Source organism: Doryrhamphus excisus, chromosome 9, assembly GCF_030265055.1.
Source record: "Doryrhamphus excisus isolate RoL2022-K1 chromosome 9, RoL_Dexc_1.0, whole genome shotgun sequence".
NCBI lineage: Eukaryota > Metazoa > Chordata > Actinopteri > Syngnathiformes > Syngnathidae > Doryrhamphus > Doryrhamphus excisus.
In genome coordinates this window covers 978896-1002954 of record NC_080474.1, presented here as the reverse complement: position 1 = coordinate 1002954, position 24059 = coordinate 978896, and the positions used below count along the sequence as shown (strand labels likewise).

General features: G+C 40.4%; 1 protein-coding gene across 2 annotated transcripts in view; it reads right to left on the bottom strand.

Moving 5' to 3' along the window:
- The window catches only part of raph1a (Ras association (RalGDS/AF-6) and pleckstrin homology domains 1a), a 37960-nt gene extending 14853 nt beyond the window's left edge, over positions 1-23107 (bottom strand). For both annotated transcript variants that reach the window (XM_058082410.1, XM_058082409.1), the window contains exons 1-8: positions 22942-23107; positions 10374-10434; positions 2194-2325; positions 1965-2073; positions 1747-1886; positions 1520-1678; positions 1311-1460; positions 218-382 (exon numbers count right to left, since the gene is read on the bottom strand). In XM_058082410.1, coding sequence (XP_057938393.1) covers positions 218-382; positions 1311-1460; positions 1520-1678; positions 1747-1886; positions 1965-2073; positions 2194-2325 — 855 coding nt within the window. In that variant the 5' untranslated portion in view covers positions 10374-10434; positions 22942-23107. The remainder of the gene's footprint in view (positions 1-217; positions 383-1310; positions 1461-1519; positions 1679-1746; positions 1887-1964; positions 2074-2193; positions 2326-10373; positions 10435-22941) is intronic.
- Positions 23108-24059: the final 952 nt, after the last annotated feature.

The following is a 24059-nucleotide window of genomic DNA, read 5'->3' as shown; positions in this document are numbered from 1 at the left end:
AGAAGTGTGAGAACATCAGCATCATTCAGCCGTATGGATGTCATCGTTGGCTTGATTGAGGATTGATTGCGTAGTCGATGTGACGTATAAACGTTCTTACTGATCGTAATCTCTTTCAAAACATGAAAAGCAGGCTGAGTGTAATCCCCAGCAGACCGCCGCCACCGCCGCCGCCGCATTTGAGCGTGGAAAAACGCGGAGAGAAGTGCCGGCTTACCTCCGTGCCGTCCCGAGCCGGGGGCGGGGCTAAAGCGGCACCAGGGTCGTCGTCGGCGTGGTCGTCGTGAAGAACGTTGTCCAGAGAGTCCATGGAGGACGAGTTGACGGAGGCCCCTGAGGCCGAGGTGATGGAGGAGCGCGAGGAGTGGACGATGGAGCGCACCTAGGAGGAGGGAAGGCATGAAGGTCACTCGTGCAGTACATGATGCCACCAGCAGAGGCGCTCTGCCAGAACACCGGAACACCGGTTCCTGCTTTCACCTGCGACATTCACGGAAACTCCTCATTCTGCTCCGTAACGCACCCGCAGGGAAACAGGAGCTCAGAACATTCAGAGAAAGATTCTAACATCCATTCATCCATTACTGTTTTTTATTTTTCAATAAAAAATCTATGCTATTATCTATTATTAGATCATCTATAGATGATCTAATAATAGATAATAGATAATAAATAGATAATAAAATAGAATTAATAGATAATAAAATAGATTTAATTTTCCATAAATTTGCGTTCTTTCTAATATTAGTACAACTTAAAAAAAGTGGTATTTTTTTCTCTAAATATTACATTACATAATTTCTTGAGAAAAAACTACAAAAATGGTGGAATCTGCAGAATAAAGATGGATCAAAATCCTCTAAAATGGCCGCTACTGAAGGGGTCCCAATATTTTGACCTAATCCTGGTGATATTATCACTTTTTGTGATTTAATTTTCCATAAATTTGCTTTCTTTCTAATATTAATACAACTTAAAAGTTTAAAATAGATAATTAAATAGATAATAATCCATAGATTTTTATTTTTTATTATTATTATTATTATTTTTTTTATATTATTTATTATTATAATATTATTATATTTATTATTTATTATATAATAAAAATAATATTATTTTATTATTTTATTTTTTATAATATATATATATAATATTATTATTTTATTATATATCTAATATATTATTATTAATATAATAAGATTAATAATATATTATTAATCTTATTATAAATAATCTTATTATTAATATTAATCTAATTATTATTATTAATCTATTATTATCTATTATTACTATTATTTGTTGATGTTCACCTCGTGTTCGCTGACCGTGCCGACCGACCCCGTGCGGCGATGCTGCCGCTGGCCGGACGCCGGCCTGCGCACCGAAGCCGACGTGGCGGAGGCGGAGCCCAGCGAGTGGGAGGAGTTTTGACGGGCGGCTTGGTCCATGCTCATGGAGGCCTGGAAGGACAGAGATGGTAAACGGCGCGGACGTCCCGCCAACTGATGCGTCCATCCACCTTCTCCAGCTGGGCCGTGATGTCATCCAAGCTGAAGTTGGACGCCAGCGCCGGCCTCCCTTGATGTCCGCCGGAGGCTTTGACGCTGCCGCTACCGCCACCGTCGCCCCCGGCTGGCTGCTGCTTGACGCTGCGCCCCGCTGGTGGTTTCTGACGGACCTGGACGAGAAGAAGAAGAAGAAGAAGAAGGAGCAAAGGTCAGCATGAAGAGGATGGGAGGCGTCTACCTTGGTGTCGGAGAGTCCCAGACGGGCAACGCCGCCGCCGGTATTCTGTTTGGGGTTGACGGTGCTGAGCTCCTGCTCGATGGAGCAGAGGTCGGCCATGAGCGCGTCCAGATCCACGTTCTCCCCCTGATTCAGCGCCTCTGCGGGCGGAAAAAGGAGCAGAGTGAGACATCGTGCGAAGGTATGGAATGAGCGTCTTTGTGCGTGGAGCGTCAGACCGTTGATGTTGTAGATGGAGAACCTGTAGGAAAAGTTGGCCATGTTGGTCTCCTGGCGGAGGGGCGCCTTCTGCTGGGCGGGACGCTCCGGGCGCCCGTCGTCCAGACTCTGACAAAATAGCAACGTTCATGAAGCAGGATCCTTAAGAACAAACATTCTAACAACATCATTTCTTTAGAAAAAACTACAAAAATGGCGGAATCTGCAGTTTTCCCCGATGAATTTTACCTGCGTGAGTTTGTCCAGCTCTCCCAGCCAGGCTCCAAACATCTTGTCCAGGTCCTGGTCCTCCTTGTCGCTGTCCTCCTCTTCCTCCTCCTCCTCTCGGAGCTCTACCTCCTCATCCGACATCTGCTCCATCTGAGGAGACCAATGCTGCTTCGTTTCAATCATGAACTCCACATTTACATCAACATCATACCAGCCATGATGAATCTGAATCTGACAGTTGAAATGCTTCCGATTATGAAACCTGGATCAAACCTGGACTGAAATTACTTTAACGTTACGACTTATGTATTCATAACAAAAAAAGCTGGGTTACTGGAAAAGTAGTACTACAAATAATAATTTAATAAAAAATATTTTTTTGCCATTTTAATTGTATTGTTATTATATTGCCTTTAAATTGTTTTAATGTTGATTTTAATGGAAAGCACTTTGGTCACCTTGTGTGTTGGAAAGGGCTTTACAAATAAAAGTTGACTGATTAATTGATAGTTAATTGAATATTATTATTATTATTATATTATTATTATTATTATTATTATTAATAATAATAATTATTATTATTAATAATAATAATTATTATTATATTATATATTATTATATAATAATAATAATAATAGTGGTATTTTTTTCTCTAAATATTACATTTCATAATTTCTTGAGAAAAAACTACAAAAATGGCGGAATCTGCAGAATAAAGATGGATCAAAATCCTCTAAAATGACCGCTACTGAAGGGGTCCCAATATTTTGACCTAATCCTGGTGATATTATCACTTTTTGTGATTTCATTTTCCATAAATTTGCTTTCTTTCTAATATTAGTACAACTTAAAAAAGTGGTATTTTTTTCTCTAAATATTAAATTTCATAATTTCTTTTTTTTCGTTTTTTTGTAGATGTATAATAATAATAATAATAATTATATTATATATAATAATAATAATAATAATAATAATAATAATAATAATAATAATAATAATAATAATAATAATAATAATAATAATAATAATAATAATAATAAGTAGTTTTTGCCATTCCATTACAAATTTGAAAAAAAAAATACTAACAATATGATTGACTTTCTCAGAATAACATAAGCTGCATCTTAAAGTGAAACATGTCAGGCACTAGGACCAAGCAGAAAACAGATTTCTCTTTAGACTGCCCACCAGCTCATCAATTGGCTTGGCCTATTTTTTCTGCCAACGTGTGATTGGCCGTCCCCGCTGTCACTCAATGAGCCGGCCAGACACACAAGTGTTATTTTGGCTAGTTAGCCAGGCGTCCATTAGTAACATGTTGGCGTTTTGTTCTACCTTCTCATGTCTGCTAGAAGAATTTTAACATCAGACCTTTAATTCACAGTAAAATGTGTGTGATTTAAAAAAATAATTATACAAACAAAGCTGATGAGAACATAACTTCCTTGGGCGTAACAAATAAGACACTTGAGTGCTCGTAGCTCCCTCCGGTGGCCATAACGTTGTATTACACGCATTAAGTCCACATCCTTTGAAATGCTCACACACTAATAAGCACCTCGACCAAATGAATGTGAATACAACAAATGTTGATAATGAAGTTGAAGTACAGTACAAACAAAGTCTCAATGTCCCCCACCTGATCTCCACCCACCAACCCCCCCTCCTCCGAGGCTGGGGCTGGGGCGTGACCCCACATAAGTTGCTATTTCTAGACATACTGTTCCCTCTCTGACGACACATGTAGCCAACACACACACGCTGCAACGCTATACAATTACATGCTTGTGGAAAGTCCTGCTCTGTCATTTGGAGGGCGGGAGAAGCACAGGCCTCGCTCTGTGCGGCGGGGGCGGAAGTCTCCCAGCTGCACTCGGACCACAATCCACTGTTTGCTCCCCGACGGCAAACATTTCATGAGACGGAGGCCCGGCGAGCAAATAAAAGCTGACATCATCGAAATGCAAAGGCTTCTTAACGGGTGCGGTTTTTATTGATGAGGAGGCAACATCAAACACTTTCACCTTCACATCTCACGCAGCCCCCCCCTGAGTGACGCAGCATACCAGCAGTGTCGAAAAAAAGCTGTAATATATGAGAATAAAGGTGTCAAGGCGTCATAAACTTACATGATGAAAGTCACAATTTACGAGATTAAAGTCGGAAAAAATACGCCCAATTTACGGGATGTAAGGTTCTGAGAATCAAGTCGTGAATGTTCAAGAATAAAGTTGTAAATAACGAGAATGAAGTCAATTAAAGTCACAAATTTAGGAGAAAAAAATGATGAATATGAAAATAAAGTTGTAAATGTGTCAATTTTGAATTTTAAATTTCTAAATTTCAAATTTATGAGAAAAAATAGTAAGACTATGAGAATAGAGTCGTAAATTAAGAAGAAGAATAAAGTTTTTATTTATGAAAAAAGTAGTCACAGGATGAGAGTAAAGTGGTAAACTGACGAGATCAATGTTGTCATATTACGACAATATGGCAAATTTACGATTAAATTTAAGATTAAAGTCGGATCTTTACGAGAAAACCAGTCGTAAGATTATGAGAATAAAGTTGTGAGTTCACAACAATAAAGTTGTAAATAAAGACAATGAAGTAAAGTCATACATTTATGACAAAAAAGTTGGAGTATTACAAGAATAAAGTTGTAAACTTATGTAAATAAAGTCGGTAAATTTACAACTACATTCTCATAAATTTAAATATAAAGAAAATAGTCGTATGATTGAGAATAAAGTCATAAATTGATAAGAAAAAAACTCACACATTAGCAAGAAAGAAGACCTAATATTGCAAGAATAAAGTCGTAAATTAATGCGAATAAAGTCATGAATGTTTGAGGAAAAAAATATCATAATACCACAAGAAAGGTGTAAATTTATGAGAATAAAAAAGAAAAAAGTTGGCATGAATTTCTGGGAATAAAGTCGTAAATTAGGTGCAATGTTATGAGACTAAAATCGTACATTTACAATAAAAAAAAGTTGTAATTTTTACGAGAATAAAGTTACATTTACAAGAAAAAAAAAAGTCAAATTTATGGAAATAAAGTCATAAATTTACGAGAAAAAAACGTTAATATTACGAGAATAAAGTTGGAAATGTACGAAAAAAAATAGTAATTTTATAAGAATTAAGTGGTAATATTATGACAAAGTTGTAAATTTTGAATGAAGTAACATTTCATTAACATAACATAACATAACATTCAAACATTTATGAGAAGAAAGTACTTGTAAATACATGTAAATAAAAGAAGAAAGAAGTATTTGTATTAGAGATGAAACCTAATCAATATAAATTGATAGTTGGACTGCGGCTGTAGAGGGACGACGGATAACCGGTTGAAACCTTTTTGCTCATAAAAGCTGCTGATGGCCTTCTTTCTAAATATAAATATAAATAGGCCTTTTATCACGGTTACACAAGCATGGCCCCTCCCTGTCCAGATAACGCGCCGAGCCATTTCATTTTTATTCATGTTCCATTTGAAATTGCATAACTTTATGTGTTGTTGTCCCGTGGGTCTGCAAGCTGCTCTTACGCCTACTGTTAGAAATTCAAATGTTTGCTTTATTTTGTTAACTGATTGTACCCTACCTCCCAACCCCCCCCCCCCCCCCCCAGCGGAGGAAATGATGTGATGCTCCTCCCGTGCCGGCTCTCGAGGGAAGTGATGTCATTGTTGATGGATCTGCAGGGCTTTCGCTTCCTGCGCTCCTCCTGCATGCCGACGCTAGCCGCCCCTTTCCCTTCGAATCCCACTAAACACCACAGCAGTACATCCGCCGATTCCACCATTTTCTTCCACCATTTTATTCCCAACAAGGTGGAAATATTGTTAACACGTCTCTGACTGACCTGTGACTCAACATACTGTACGTCATAAGAGAATATAAGACACAATATAGAAGACATAACAAGAGAATATAAGACATAGAAATCCTGTTTACCACCTTCTAAATACACTTTTAACATGATTAGAGCCCTCTTTACATGACATAACACCCCTATAGTCACCTTTACACTGCTATTACCCAATATAGAAGACATAAGAGAATATAAGATATAGAAAACCTGTTTACCACCTTCTAAATACACTTTGAACATGATTAGAGCCCTGTAGACATGACATAGCACCCCTATAGTCACCTTCACACTGCTATTACCAATATAGAAGACATATTAAAGACAATATAAGACACAGAAAACCTGTTTACCACCTTCTAAATACACTTTTAACACGATTAGAGCCCTCTTTACATGACATAACACCCCTATAGTCGCTTTTACACTGCTATTACCCAATATAGAAGACATACCAAGAGAATATAAGACATAGAAATCCTGTTTACCACCTTCTAAATACACTTTTAACATGATTAGAGCCCTCTATACATGACATAACACCCCTATAGTCACCTTTACACTTCTATTACCCAATATAGACAACATAAGAGAATATAAGACATAGAAAACCTGTTTACCACCTTCTAAATACACTTTTAACATGATTAGAGCCCTCTAGACATGACATAACACCCCTATAGTCACTTTTACACTGCTATTACCCAATATAGAAGACATAATAAAGAGAATATAAGACATAGAAATCCTGTTTACCACCTTCTAAATACACTTTTAACATGATTAGAGCCCTCTTTACATGACATAACACCCCTATAGTCACCTTTACACTGCTATTACCCAATATAGAAGACATAAGAGAATATAAGATATAGAAAACCTGTTTACCACCTTCTAAATACACTTTGAACATGATTAGAGCCCTGTAGACATGACATAGCACCCCTATAGTCACCTTCACACTGCTATTACCAATATAGAAGACATATTAAAGACAATATAAGACACAGAAAACCTGTTTACCACCTTCTAAATACACTTTTAACACGATTAGAGCCCTCTTTACATGACATAACACCCCTATAGTCGCTTTTACACTGCTATTACCCAATATAGAAGACATACCAAGAGAATATAAGACATAGAAATCCTGTTTACCACCTTCTAAATACACTTTTAACATGATTAGAGCCCTCTATACATGACATAACACCCCTATAGTCACCTTTACACTTCTATTACCCAATATAGACAACATAAGAGAATATAAGACATAGAAAACCTGTTTACCACCTTCTAAATACACTTTTAACATGATTAGAGCCCTCTAGACATGACATAACACCCCTATAGTCACTTTTACACTGCTATTACCCAATATAGAAGACATAATAAAGAGAATATAAGACACAGAAAACCTGTTTACCACCTTCTAAATACACTTTTAACATGGTTAGAGCCCTCTAGGCATGACATAACACCCCTATAAGAAGCCAACTACTGTCATGATGATGAGTAAACACATTTGAATCGTCCACTGTTTACACTAGAATGACATCTTTCAGCCCGTGTTTGACATCAACCAATCGTGGAAGAACTTTCCATTTTTAAAGGTGCCGTTGTTCCCGGGGATTTCATCCCGGCCTGGCTCCCGGTGGGGTTTAAAAATAGCACCAGCGCTAGACGGCGTGGGAGAAACGCTGAAGCTGCTTTCAAAGCGTGTTGGTTTGGCTGTGGCGTGGTGGGCGGGGCCGAGCCTGGATGGGACTGTGTGGGCGGGGCCTGGCCTGGCTCGTGCTCACCGAGAGCCGTGCTGCTCTGCGCCGCATCTGTCACTTCCCTTTGGACGCGCAAGCAGCTGCCGTCCATATTTAAATGGCTGTGAAAGGTCAGAGGTCACTTCCTGCCACAAACTGGCTTTCTCGTATCAAATGAGCAGTCCGAGCTTGAAAAGCCTCGCCCATGGTTCAAGTCCCCTGTTTGGGAACACTCGACTTCCCGGCACCGAAACTAACGTAATCAAATGAAAGCAGTGATTGGCCGGCGTTGTTTAGTAGAGATGGGGGCGGGGCTACACACTTGGACCAATAGGAAAGTTGACTTGAGTCCACATTGAATCATCATTCACACTCTTCCAAGTCCTGCCTTTACACTAAATAAACTACAAAGTCTTCAATTTATGAGAACAAAAAAATCATAATATTAAGGGAATAATGTAGTAAATTTACCAGAAAAATGTCATAAATTTGTGAGAAAAATCATTTTTTTACTACAAATTTCCGACAATAAAGGTGTAAATGTACAAGAATATAGTCTTGCATTTATGAGGAGAAAAGTTGGCATTTCAAGAGAATAAAGATAAAGATTGATGAGAAAAAGTTTCATAGTTCAAAGTTTCAAAAGTTTCAATTTCACAAGAATAAAGTTGTACATTTCTGAGAACAAAATCTCAGGGAATAAAGATGGAAATGAGGAATGAATATGAATATGAATATGAATATATGAGGAAAAAAGCCACAATGTTAGAAGAATAAAGGTCTAAGTATATTAGGAGAAGTTTGTAGTATTATGACAACAAAGTACATTTTGGTGTGAAAGGAAGGAAGGAAGCAAGAAGGGAGCCAAGGAAGCAAGCAAGGAAGGAAGAAAGGAAGGAAGGGAGGAAGGAAGCAAGGAAGGATCAAGGAAGGAAGCAAGGAAGGAAGGAAGGAAGCAAGGAGGGAGGGAAGAAAGGGAGGAAGCAAGGAGGGAAGCAAGGAAGGAAGGAAAGAAGGAAGGAAGGAAGGAATGAAGGAATCAAGGAAAGAAGGAAGCAAGGAAGGAAGCCAAGGAAGCAAGAAGGGAGCCAAGGAAGCAAGCAAGGAAGGAAGAAAGGAAGGAAGGAAGGAAGGAAGCAAGGAAGGAAGGAAGAAAGGAGGGATCAAGGAAGGAAGCAAGGAAGGAAGGAAGGAAGGAAGCAAGGAGGGAGGGAAGAAAGGGAGGAAGCAAGGAGGGAAGCAAGGGGGGAAGCAAGGAGGGAAGCAAGGAAGGAAGGAAAGAAGGAAAGAAGGAAGGAAAGAAGGAAAGAAGGAAGGAAGGAAGGAAGCAAGGAAGCAAGGAAGCAAGAAGGGAGCCAAGGAAGCAAGCAAGGAAGGAAGGAAGGAAGGAAGGAAGCAAGGAAGGATCAAGGAAGGAAGCAAGGAAGCAAGGAAGGAAGGAAGGAGGGAAGAAAGGGAGGACGCAAGGAGGGAAGCAAGGGGAGAAGCAAGGAGGGAAGCAAGGAAGGAAGGAAAGAAGGAAGGAAGGAAGCGAGGAAAGAAGGAAGGAAGGAAGGAAGCAAGGACTCAAGGAAGGAAGCAAGGAAGCAAGGAAGCACTACAGTATGCAGCTGGGAGGAAGTGCATCCCGGCTGCGTTAGGACGGACGCCATCCCAACTCCCAAGTGCCAAGTGAAACGTTAAACGTTCCACTTTGGACTTTCCTCCAATTTCTATCCAGCCACACATGACACGCCCCTTTAACCTCAAACAGGCACCCTGTGGACACAGGATGTACAGCATGCTATTATAAATGTACCCAATGCCAGTACTGTACACACTGTACACACTGTACACACTGTACACACTGTACACACTGTACACACTGCCGGCCTTTACAGTACTACACTTTTTGACACACAGTTCTCCTCCTCCATCATTGGCCTCATTGCTATCAATGCTTACATTCTCTTCAATTGCCATTGTTGACTCAATCAACACACAGACCAGCTCTAATCCCTAAATATCACAAAAGCAGGCAACAACAGACGACACCCCCTGATCGGAACGCCCATCCGGGCAAGGAAAAACTCAAAACCCATTTGAGGAAAAAAGTCACGGGCCATCACCATGTGACCCCTCCCTAAGCACGCGGGCCCATTCAGGCCGACCTTCAGGACGCGGATATCAGTCTTCCAAGTGTCAGCTGATGTTTTTCTCCCAACTTTTTTCCTGATAATATTCCAACTTTCTTGTTGTAAAAGGAAATATGTTGCTTCTTTTCTTGTGACGTTGTGACTTTTGCGCGTCTTAAAAACATCCTCGTGGATCAACCACTTCCTTGTGGAACCGACTCTTGGAAAACTTTTTTTCTTGGGAATATATGATTTTTTTTGTTGTTGTATTCCGAGACTGATTGTGCTGGAGTGTGTTTGTGTCTGCATGTGTTGTGTACCCTGAGGGAAGGGAAAGGCTGGCTGACGCTCACATGGGAGTGGGGGCTGGAGGTGTGTGTGTGTGGGGGGGGGGGTTCATCCCACATGTGAGCGAGACCATTTCGGAAAAAGAAGGGTTGCTTACCTTTTTGCCGCGAGACTTGGGTAGCTCCTGCGACAGCACGGCTCCGACCAACCGGATCAGCCTGGAGATGAAGATGATATCTGCTGTCAGAACATACGTTACCGTGGCAACCTCTACACAGTCAACAGGGGGCACTACAGTATGTATGTATGTGTGTGTGTGTGTGGGGGGGGGGGGGGGGGGCACCATGCTGAGCAGGCTGGGCTAAAAATAACCAACCAGCAGAGATGTTTCAAACCTAGTGTCAAACCTAGGACTTATAACAAAGGGTGTCCAAAGTGCAGCCTGGGGGCCATTTACATTTTTTCTTTTTTTGAGGGGGCGAATGCAAAAACAGAAAAATCTGCAGTAATTTTTACAACAATAAAGTCAAAATATTATAAAAATAATATGAGAAAAAATAAAAATAAAAATAAGAATAAACTGGGAATATTGTGAGGAAATATTATATATACATATATAATATAAAATGATATATAATATAAAATTATGTTTTTCCCTCATAATATTCCCAGTTTATTGTCATATTATTCTTATAATATTTTGATTTTATTGATGTAAAAATTACTATACTATATATATACTATATAATATATATTTACTATATATATATATATATATATATATATATATATATATATATATATATATATATATATATATATATATATATATATATATAATATTAAAGACAAAATGCTAGAAGCAGAAAATGCTCCCGGTGATGCTACAATATTTGATGAGAGAAATATTCGAATATAATAATTATTTGTCAACCCAACTTTACAAACACTGCAGCTGTTTCTCATGTAATATTGTTGTTTTGATAAACATTTTTATTTTTTTCCCAATTTTTTTCTGTTGTTTTTTAAACGTTTGCTGGTGTTTTTCCCCATTTATGCAGTTTGCTTTTTTCCTGTTTTTTTCCTAATTTGTTTAGTTATTTTTATTTGTGCTGTTTGCCCTTTTTACTGACTTTTTTCCCCTCCCATTGTCACTTGTTTTTCCCTCCATTTTTGCTGTTTGCTATTGTTTTCTTTCCCATTTTCACTGTTATTTTTTTTTTGGGGGGGGGGGGGAGAAGCAGGCGTCCTGATGCTAACATAGAGAGAGAGAGTGCTGATGAAGACAACAGCAGTGTGTCTCCAGAACGCATCGCATCGCCAGGGGATGTCCTCCACACGCCAGACCGCCACAAAACCTCCTCCTCTTCCAACCGTAGCCCCTCCCACACCTGCTTTGGAAGTTAACTGAAAGCATTGAACCCCCCCCCACCTCAGAAAAGGCAACATGACGGACATCCCAGCTGCTGCCTCCGGCCTTCAGGCTTTTGCAAACAACCTTCTCAGATTCCATCACCCTAAAGCTTCCTTTTGCATCTTCAACGGGTCCCTCGGGAACAGGAGGGACGCCCCCCACCCCCACCCCCCAGGCCCCAGATCAGCCTCCTCCCGCCTCCCCCCGACCTCTGCAAGCCTCAGGACCGGGGTGCGACTTTTCAGATGACTTCCCAGCCAGTCATTTGCTGACTCAGCAGAAATCAATAACAGGTCATTGAACACCTCATGACTCATTTTGGCCAAAATGTCAGAAGGACTCAATCCTGAAATGGCTTCCGACCTTTTGCTGCTCCACAGCTAATAAAACGCCAGCTTTACAGATGAGACCCCAGGAAGTTATGGGTTCCTCTTGGACGTGGTCCAGTTTCATGTTTTTCTGACACAATGGTTCCTCAAAAAAACACATGACTCACAATTCCAAGAAAGTATTATCCAAGAAAACTGCTTGTGGTTGCAACATTTTGGTGTGTGTGTGTGTGTGGGGGGGGGGGGGTGTTCCGTGGGACATCTCTTGTTCATGTTCTCCCCGCTCAGGTGCTCCGGTTTCCTCCCACGTTCCAAAAACAGGCACGTTAGCTCCCATTCTGTGTGGAAGTGGTACGCTTTTGGCTTCCAGTTGTCTTTCTTCCCTACCTGCCTGGTTTGCAACGCTTTCTTAAGTTTAGCATAAATACACCGGAAGCTAACTAGTTAGCTAGCATGCTATGCTTAAAGCCGTGGCCGAATAGTAGTGTACATGCGACTATAGGGGTGCTGTTTCACGTCTACAGGGCTCTAATCGTGTTATGAAATGTATTTGGAAGGAGGTAAAATGGTTTTATATGCTCTATGGAATTTGGATTTGGGATTTATTGATACGGAATCCCACTTCACAATTAACTGGGGGAGGGGCCGTACCGTGAATATTAATGGCGTCGTTTCCAGTGTACTTACTGGTTTTTGTCACCAGGCCCAAATGTGGGTCTTGCCTTATGAAACACCATGGCATTCTTTCACACATTACCAGCCTGGGAAAATCTTATTAAGCGGGATTTGCTCAAGCCCCCCCCCCCCCCCCCCCCCCCCTTCCCAATAAGGAATGGTGTCTCCGAGATGCAAAATGATTTCAGGTCTGGTTGTGAACCGTGTGTCTTCACCAAGAAACTGATTGGAAACTCGATGCCCAAAGTATTGATGGTGGAGATGGTTCATCAGCAGGGTGTCCAAAGTGTGGCACAGGGGCCAGTTGACATTGACATGCAATGACATTCATTCATTTTCTACCGCTTATACTCACGAGTGTCGCGGGGGGTGCTGGAGCCTATCCCAGCTGTCTTGGAGCGAGAGGCGGTGTACACCCTGGACTGGGTGCCAGCCAATCACAGGGCACATATAGACAAACAACCATTCACACTCACATTCATACCTATGGACAATTTGGAGTGGCCAATTAACCTAGCATGTTCTTGGAATGTGTTAGTGTTCTTACAATGAACACTAAACTCATCACACACCAACTTAACGCTCAAAAGGTATAATTATGAAACCAGCTCAACCGAATCATTCATTCATTCATTCATTTTCTACCGCTTATTCTCACGAGGGTCGCAGGGGGTGCTGGAGCCTATCCCAGCTGTCTCCGGGCGAGAGGCGGGGTACACCCTGGACTGGTGGCCAGCCAATCCCAGGGCACATATCGCTAATTAACCTAGCATGTTTTTGGAATGTGGGAGGGAAACCGGAGTACCCGGAGAAAACCCACGCATGCACGGGGGAGAACATGCAAACTCCACACAGAGATGGCCGAGGGTGGAATTGAACCCTGGTCTGCTCGCTGTGAGGTCTAACCACTCGTCCGCCGTGCAGCCCACTTGCATGACATATACAGTGTATTCATTTTCTACGCCGCGTGTCCTCATTAGCGTGGTGGGGGTATGCTGGAGCCTATCCCAGCTGTCTTGGAGCGAGAGGCAGGGTGCCAGCCAATCACAGGGCACATATAGACAAACAACCATTCACACTCACATTCATACCTATGGACAATTTGGAGTGGCTAATTAACCTAGCATGTTTTTTGGAATGTGGGAGGAAACCGGAGTACCCGGAGAAAAGCCACATGAGAACATGCAAACTCCACACAAACATGGAATTGAACTCGAGTCTTCTCGCTGTGAGGTCTAACCACTCCACCACCGTGCAGCCCACTTGCATGACATATACAGTGCATTCATTTTCTACGCCGCGTGACCTTATTAGCGTGGTGGGGGTATGCTGGAGCCTATCCCAGCCTGCAAGAGGCGGGGTTATGGGTCCATAATAAACAATAACCGGTAGAACAATTATTAAGCATTGACAGGACATCATTTATGCATTAATTTCTGATAAATATTAGCGAGGGATGACTGTGTTGACTATAAATAAAAAAACAAAAACAAAAACAAATTCCATTAAAAAAAAAGTACGGGATTTAAAGACGCAAGCCGACAATCTGTGTGGGGGATGTTCACTGACCGGCACATAAGTGGGAAATATGAGTTCAATGCAGCCAGGGGGATGCGTGTGTGTAACTGAGACGCACGAGCATGGAGGATGTGGCTGCCCCCCCCACCCCCGTTGTCCATCAATGCCCCCCCCAGCCAAACACATCTTATTTAGGCCGGCTAGCGAAGCCAGTTTAGGCTAGCCATTTTCATCCACCATCTTTAGGTGAGACGTGAGGGCTTTTAGAGTCATGTGATGCATTAGTGTGCACACACACACACACACACAAACACACACACAGAGTGGACGTGGTGGAAGCGGATGTTTGGGAGGAGGACCTTACAATCAGTAGCAGCTTAGCCTTGCTAGCATCAACATCTGCAGGGAGGCCAGATGATGTTTTTGCTGGTCCACGTGGAGAGTCCTGTCTCTTTAAGCGCTCCCAGACCAGGAACGTGGTCTGAGGGTTGGATCTCCCCGCCAGCGACACCCGAGCCTATTTTCCACCAGAAGCAACGCGTGGGCCCGACCAGCGCCGGCGCAACCACACACGGGAACAAAATGGGAGACGGGCGTCTTTTAGGGGTTTGTTTTGCTAAGCGAGGAGCTGGCGGACGACACACACACACACACACACATGAACGCACACACACATGAACGCACACACACACATTGTGAGTTATGGAGATAACACGATGACACGAGCTCTGACTCAGCAAAACGTTGCCAGATTGGCTCCAGTTCCAACAAGTCGTCAGGTGGAAGCACGCGGCCTCGCCTCACACCACCGCGGGAAGACTCAACAACGAACAACCCCCGCCTCCCAAGCACGGCCCCGAGACCTCAACATTGACACCATCGTGGAATCGGCCAATAAAAACGGAATTTACTGTTCCAGGGAAAGTAGCACTTTTCATGGAATGTTTTTATGGAATGTTGCCCATCCTCCACAATCCCGACGCGGGACATGAAGACACGTCTTTCTCTTTGGTGCGAGGCAGCTCCTGAATGCACGTCACGGGACACGCCCATCCCACCGCCAAAAAGCACACGCGAGGCTCCGTTGTCATCATGTGATCTACATATGAAGCATGTTGTTATTATTATTACTGTTATGAACACGCGTGGCGTTATGATTAAAGCCACGCCCCCTCCCGTGATGACGCTTACCTGGCACCCAAGTACACATATAAAGTACATAGTACTACGTCATAGATGCCATATATCACATATATAGTACATAATACTACGTCATAGATGCCATATATCACATATATAGTACATAGTACTACATCATAGATGCCATATATCACATATATAGTACATAGTACTTCATCATAGATGCCATATATCACATATATAGTACATAGTACTACATCATAGATGCCATATATCACATATATAGTACATAGTACTACGTCACAAATGCCATATATCACATATATAGTACATAGTACTATGTCATAGAATAAATATATTACATTTATAGTACATAGTACTATGTCATAGATGTTATACATCACATAGATGCCATATATAGTATATAGTACTACATCAGAGATGCCATAAATCACATATATAGTACGCAGTACTACGTCATAGATGCCATATATCACATATATAGTACATAGTACTATGTCATAGAAGAAATATATTACATTTATAGTACATAGTACTATGTCATAGATGTTATACATCACATAGATGCCATATATAGTACATAGTACTACATCATAGATGCCATATATCACATATATAGTACATAGTACTACATCATAGATGCCATATATCACATATATAGTACATAGTACTACATCATAGATGCCATATATCACATATATAGTACATAGTACTACATCATAGATGCCATATATCACATATATAGCAAGTAGTACATCACAGATGCCATATATTACATTTATAGTATGTAGTACATCATAGATGCCATATATTACATTTATAGTACGTAGTACTACGTCGTAGATGCCATATATTACATTTATAGTACATAGTACTCCGTCGTAGATGCCATATATCACATATATAGTATATAGTACTATGTCGTAGATGCCATATATCACATATAAAGTACATAGTACTACGTCATACAGCCATATATCACATATATAGTACACAGTACTACGTCATAGATGCCATATAGCACATAAATAGTACATAGTACTACATCATAGGGCCATATAGCACATATAAAGTACATAGTACTACGTCATAGGGCCATATATCACATATATAATACATAGTACTGCATCATAGCTGCCATATATCACATATGTAGTACTACATCATAGATGCCATAAATCACATATATAGTACTGCATCATAGGGCCATATATCACATATATAGTACATAGTACTCCGTCATAGATGCCATATATCACATATATAGTACATAGTACTCCATCATGGATGCCATATATCACATATATAGTACATAGTACTACGTCATAGTGCCATATATCACATATATAGTACATAGTACTACATCATAGATGCCATATATCACATATATAGTACTACAACATAGAGGCCATATATCACATACATAGTATTCCATCATAGAGGCCATATATCACATATATAGTACATAGTACTACATCATAGAGGCCATATATCACATATATAGTACATAGTACTCCGTCATAGATGCCATGTATCACATATATAGTACATAGTACTACATCATAGATGCCATATATCACATATATAGTACATAGTACTACATCATAGAGGCCATATACGTATATAGTACACATACGTATATAGTACATAGTAACATGAAGGAGTGGACAGGAGGACTAGCAACGCAAGCCAATCTACGTATGTGATGCTAAAGCAACCAAACTTATGCTAGGTTAGCATAGCATAGTCGCTGAAGAATCATCAATCAACTTACTTGTGGCCGTCTGTGGTCTATTTTAGGATGCGTAGCGAAGCCTGCTTTTTTTTTCCAGCAGACGTTTACACGAGGCAGGCCTCACCTCGGGGGGGCGGGAGGGGCGGAAGGGGCGGGGGCGTGTCAGAGGCGACATCGCACCCATCAGGAAGGGTTTCCCTTCGTGACATCGTGAAAAGACGGCAAAATCCTCCTCATAAACGTCTTTATCTTCCAACATCATGAAACATCATCCAGCATGCTTTGTGGGACACCAGGACCACGTAGCGGGGACACGGATGATAACGGATGATAACAAGTCATACGGGGACTTCCTTCCTGGGGGCATTGACGCTTCAAGCCATAAAACCGACCACAAGGTGGCAGACGTGAGTTTAGAAAGAGCTGGGCATGGATCTTTGGCATGAACCGTACATCTCCTTAGAAGGCACAGAAAGACAAAAGGTGCGTTCAAGTCCCGTGGGAATGCTGGGTGACGAGCAAGTGCACCAAATATGATCCGTAGGTTAGCTTAGTCAGGTTCCACTCCTGATTCCCAGCTGCTCACCCTGCCCCTGGGTCTCCACACGGGCCCGGAGAGGAGAGGAGAGTCAGACTTGGAAAAACACGGCCAGGGAAAAAAAAAAAAAAAAAAGAATGAAAAAGAAGAAGAAATGAGAGTGAATTTTCCGAGAAGCACCGGCAGCCAAAGCGCCGCTACGTACATCTGTCTGGAATTAGACTCCCTCTCCGAAAGAGCCCACCAGACCCTTTGACACTATCAGGACGCCCTGACCCTTGCAGGGCTACTGTGGGTTGGGGTGGGGTCAGGTGGGTGGGGCGGGTCTGCTTTTTTTGTGTTTGAACACGATAACTTCAACTGCTTTGCTTCTTCATAAACAAGACGCCTCGTGTGTGTGTGTGTGTGTGTGTGTGTCACGTGCACGTACAAGTCATTGCATTCTACTGCCAGATTCCTCTTTCAACACACACACACACACACATACACACACACACACATACACACACACACACATACACACACATACACACACAAATTGAAAAGTAAAGCAGAAGGCAAGTTAGCACGTGTCATGTACACATTACGTTCCCCCACACTATTTGTGGTGGCCCGCCATAAATACATTTGGACCGCCACAGACGCCCGTCACGACAATGGATAATTCCATTAATTGAACGATCCAAAAAAAAACAAACAACATATGAATAATTATAAGATAAACGGACGTGCATGCGTGTGTGTTCCTATTACGTTAATTGTGGAATGAACCCCGAGAGTGAATAGGAAAACAGGAATAAAGTTCCAAGTATCGGAAAAGCAGGTTGTGGAAGTTGGAATATTATCAGGAACAAAAACCTCATGGAGGTATAAAATATTAAATACTTAAAAAAAGGTCATATTATGATAAACAAAAAAAATGATTGCCGATATTGAACAACTCTCAATTTCCAATCAGCCGATATCAGCCCATACCGATACATGTAACATGTAACATTCCTATGGTGGAATGTTACAACATATTTTAAATCAGTTTTCATGATCTGGAAAAATTCCGATATCGCATTTTAATGCTGATATCCGGCCAATAATTATCATTACCGATTATCAGACATGCCGATATGCAATTTTTGTGGGAAAAGTTAGTGTCATGTACACATTGCGTTCCCCTGGTGGCCCTCCACAAATACATTTGGACCGCCACAGACGCCCGTCACGACAATGGATAATTCAATTAATTGAACGATCCAAACAAAAAACAAAAAACATATGAATAATTATGAGATAAACGGACGTGCATGCGTGTGTGTTCCTATTACGTTAATTGTGGAATGAACCCCGAGAGTGAATAGGAAAACAGGAATAAAGTTCCAAGTGTCGGAAAAGCAGGTTGTGGAAGTTAGAATATTATCAGGAACAAAAACCTCATGGAGGTATAAAATATTAAAGACTTAAAAAAGGTCATATTATGATAAACAAAAAAAAACTTTTTTTTACCAAAAAAATGATTGCCAATATTGAACAACTCTCAATTTCTAATGCCGATATCAGCCCATACCGATACATGTAACATGTAACATTCCTATGGTGGAATGTTACAACATATTTTAAATCAGTTTTCATGATCTGGAAAAATTCCGATACTGATTTTGCATTTTAATGCTGATATCCGGCCAATAATTATCATTTTTGTGGAAAAAGTTATATTATGGGAATAAAGTCATTAACACAAAAAGAAAGCTAAAAACATTTGAATAAAAAAAATTACAATTAAAAACGGCTGGAATTTTATGAGAACAAAGTCAAATTTTGATGAAGAAAAATAAATTTGCAATATTCAAAACGCAAAAATGTTTGGTAGTGGAGTTGAAATATTAAAAAATATGTATTTTTTTCTTGTTGTTTTTTGAAGAAAACGTTTATATAATAATAATAATATCGGGCAAAATGACAATTTTTGTATCATGGAGTTGAGATATTGACGGGGAAAAAAGCTGCAATATTATGAGAAATTTTTGGAACATGAAAGTTGAAAAAAGAACAGCTGAAATGAGAAAAAGGAGCAAAGAGTGAAGTTGAGATTAATAATAAAAATAATAATAATAAAAATATTTTTTTTCTTGAAAAAAAATATATATGCTCATATATATTCCTCCAATGAACTTTCATTTTTCAAATCAATCTTCCTTAGCTGGCATCTTCCACTTATAATAAACTCCAAATACAGCTAAGTTAGCCAAGAAAAGAAAGTGCCTAAAAATAAAAACAACTAATGGCCAAATCAGCTCTTCCTTCACACCCCGCCCCTCTGCCCCCCCCATCCATCCGTCCCGGCCCTGGGGTGAAAAGGAATTAAGGAATTTCCTGAGCGGAGGAGAAAGGACACAAAAAGACGGCGACAGTCGGAGGAATGAAAACATCAACCTGCTTTGACCTCTTACGACCAACTAAAGAGCCAACGTGCCTACTTGACAACCCGAATGCGACCACGCCGCCACACAGGAAGTGCCACACGAGCGTCATGTGACCGGGAGAGAGCAGACGCTTGATTCCTAAAACAGACGTCAGACTGCATTCAAAACAAGGAAACATCCTGATAATAAACACCCCCCCCACATGCTCGGTACATGTGCCCGAATACAGGACACCTTCCTGGGCCACGGCAGGTGGCTCCTCCCCCTCTATGATCTTCTCCTGATCGTAGTCCAGAGTCCATCATTTTATCTACACCGCCACCGAATATGTCTAATGTGATGAAGCAGGGGTGTCCAAAGTGTGGCCCAGGGGCCATCTGCAGCCCAAGACCCGTGGCACATTCTACAAATAATTTAACAAGGAAAAAAAAAAAAAAAAAAAAAGCAGCAATTTAAAAAGTCATAATATTCTGAAAAAAAAATTAATAAAAATAATTTAATAGGATGAAGTTAAATACTAATGAAATCTTTTTTATTTTAATATAATGACAAACAAATCAACAAATAAATATTTGTCATATTTGGGAAATATGATTGGGGAAAATGTTAGCTACTAGAAAGTCAAAATGATAACGGAAAAAAGTTGTCATTTTATGAAAATAAACTCATAACATAATGAGGGAAAATTACAACCTTTTAGACATCGAAACATGAAAAATGCCATATATCACATATATAGTACATAGTACTACATCATAGATGCCATATATCACATATATAGTACATAGTACTACATCATAGAGGCCATGTATCACATATATAGTACATAGTACTACATCATAGATGCCATATATCACATATATAGTACATAGTACTACATCATAGATGCCATATATCACATATATATAGTACTACGTCATAGATGCCATATATCACATACTATATTGTACATAGTACTACATCATAGATGCAATAAATCACATATATAATACATAGTACTATGTCATAGATGCCATATATCACATATGTAGTACATAGTACTACATCATAGATGCCATAAATCACATATATAGTACATAGTACTACATCATAGGGCCATATATCACATATATAGTACATAGTACTACATCATGGATGCCATAAATCACATATATAGTACATAGTACTACATCATAGGGCCATATATCACATATACAGTACATAGTACATAGAAAAAAAAATTAATAAAAATAATTTAATAGGATGAAGTTAAATACTAATGAAATCTTTTTTATTTTAATATAATGACAAACAAATCAACAAATAAATATTTGTCATATTTGGGAAATATGATTGGGGAAAATGTTAGCTACTAGAAAGTCAAAATGATAACGGAAAAAAGTTGTCATTTTATGAAAATAAACTCATAACATAATGAGGGAAAATTACAACCTTTTAGACATCGAAACATGAAAAATGTTTTTTGTTACGTCGTAATATTGTGAGGAAAAAGCTACCAGACTAAAGTCAAAATATTGTGGGAATACAGTCATAATTATGAAATTTAATATAGTTGGAAAATAGTAGTTGGAAAATACAAAATGTTTACAGAAATTAAAAGGTGCAATTTTAGAATATATATAATATTGTGAGAAAAAAATTAAATTTTTTTTACTAGAATTGATTTGAAATATTAAAGAAAAATAGTTTTTATTATTATTTTATTTTATTATATTATTCTATTCTTATATTATTATTAACAAACAAAACAAAGTAGTAATTTTTGAGGGGGAAATTAGTGCAAAAAGTTTAAATGAAAGTAAAAATTAAAGTAAATGAAAGTAAAGTCATAATATCCCAAGTCGAAAAAAATACAAAGATTACTTTAAAAGTTGAAAAAATACTGCATGTTAGCATATCAACACCAACGTGGCAAAGTTGCAACCTTCCATGTTTTACTACACTTGGACCCCCCTGATGTTCGTACATCATACAAGGGACCGTCCCAGGAAGGAAGTACTTGGCCTTAGCAACAAGCCCCCCCCCCCCCAAACGCCTGCAGATGAGGCTGACTGGGAAAGAGGAGCTAAAGTAGGCCAGCTGAGATTTTATACTCCAGTTAACCCGGGACACAACTGGGACTTACTGGGTTGTGGCCCACTTTGCCGCAGCAGTGGGATTCCCGTCTGGCCGAATTATTACAGACGGATGCAGTTGTGCTGGAGTAATACTCAAAACGGACAGTCATTCCATATATACTGTATGTACTCTATGTAGTAGTCCCGCCCCGTTTCCCGTCACGTGATCCCGTCCTAAAAGGACACACAGGTCCCAAAAGATGACACCGACCGAGACCAGGCCAGGGCACACATGTGGAAGCCATTTCAATGACAGCTGGGAAAGGAGGGGTCGGCCGGACACGCCCATGTATGCGTCATACCCTCACGCGCGCCACGCCTTGCTTTGCGTCCGCCCCTGCACGCCTGATCCCGGCCCTCCAGGCTGCGGCAACACAACCCAAAACAGGCCGGCCGGAGAGACGCTGTCAGCCGGCTGCGGCTCGCATCCATTGCCGGCGTGTGTGTGTGTGTGTGTGGAGGTGCGCGCGCACCGTCAGGCCCTGCGGCGTTTGGGTGCACGGAATAACGGCGTGCAAGGGCAGGAAGGAACGTGAACGCCACAGTGAAGTCTAATAAAGAAATCATTTTCCGTTCCCGTCCATCGGCCCTTTTCCCCGGCGTTCCACGCAGGACGAGTCCACGGAGGACACGCATCCACTCAGGGGATGAATTAGCTTCTTAAAGCGACACATGTTCATTTCCAGCTCTCGTTTCAGGACCGGCTGAGTCGAATCGGATCCGAATGGAATGAGAACAACGAACAGTGACACAAACAGACACGTACAGGCGATGTGGTTTTTTTTTTTTGGGTAAATCAAATCGAATCAAATCAAGCTACTTACCGCCGAGATTTGGGCGCCGAGGGGAGAGGCGACCGGTGGAGACCCCCTCAGGAGGACGACCGAGGGTTGGGTCGGTTTAGTTCCCGGTTCTGGCGGACTCCTCTACCGTCATTCGGACCCCGTTCTCCCCCCTTTGCCCACCGCCTGCTCACACACTGCACGCCCAGAACGCTGCTGGGCAAGCTGGATGTTTAGCTAGTTGGGCGACTTCCGGTCGAGGTTTTCGTAGTAAAAGTCCCAGTAAATACGTCACAGAAGTCTTTAAAATGTTTACGAATGCGGAGTCGTGTTTACGCTTAGTAAACCATCCACATGTTCCCTGTCTGTTTGCCTTACATTTAATCAATTTATGACTCGTGTAATCGTTATTTTAAAGGAATTGTTTTATAATAAAGCCTTGAAATTAACGTCATTATTTTAATTACAGATCAGCTGTACTGAAAAGGCGTGTTTTTGTGGGTGTATTCGCCCAAAATAAAAATCCGGAAACCGTATTTTGAAGCTGGAAGATTACCAGCATTTCCGGTGTTCAAGTTGTGACTTGACGCATCGTCCATCGGGTCTTAACACACCGGATCCCGAAAAAAGTCTACGGGAGCGCGCGGCCATGGTGTCCCTGAGCGCCTTTCCGGTACTTTCTATTCTATTCTATTCTATTCTATTCTATTCTATTCTATTCTATTCTATTCTATTCTATTCTATTGTTTAATCGTTGTCTATTCATATATCTATATATCTATATATCCATATATCTATATATTTATATATCTATATATCTATATATCTATATATCTATAAATATATGTATCTATGTATATATATATGTATCTATATATCAAGATATCTATATATCTATGTATCTATATATCCATACATCTATGTATATATCTATGTATCTATAAATCTATATATCTAAACATCATATCATATACTGACCTCCAGCATACCAGCACACAAATGCTCCAGTTTCCTTTTCATGTTAAAGTGCGAACTCTCGTGGACAAACCTGGTAAATACAATTACATAGACTTTACCGAGCCTGACCAGCAGGGGGAGACAAAGATAACAGAACGAAAATGTCTTTTTGTTCCTCCACCTTGTCCATTCATTCATTATAA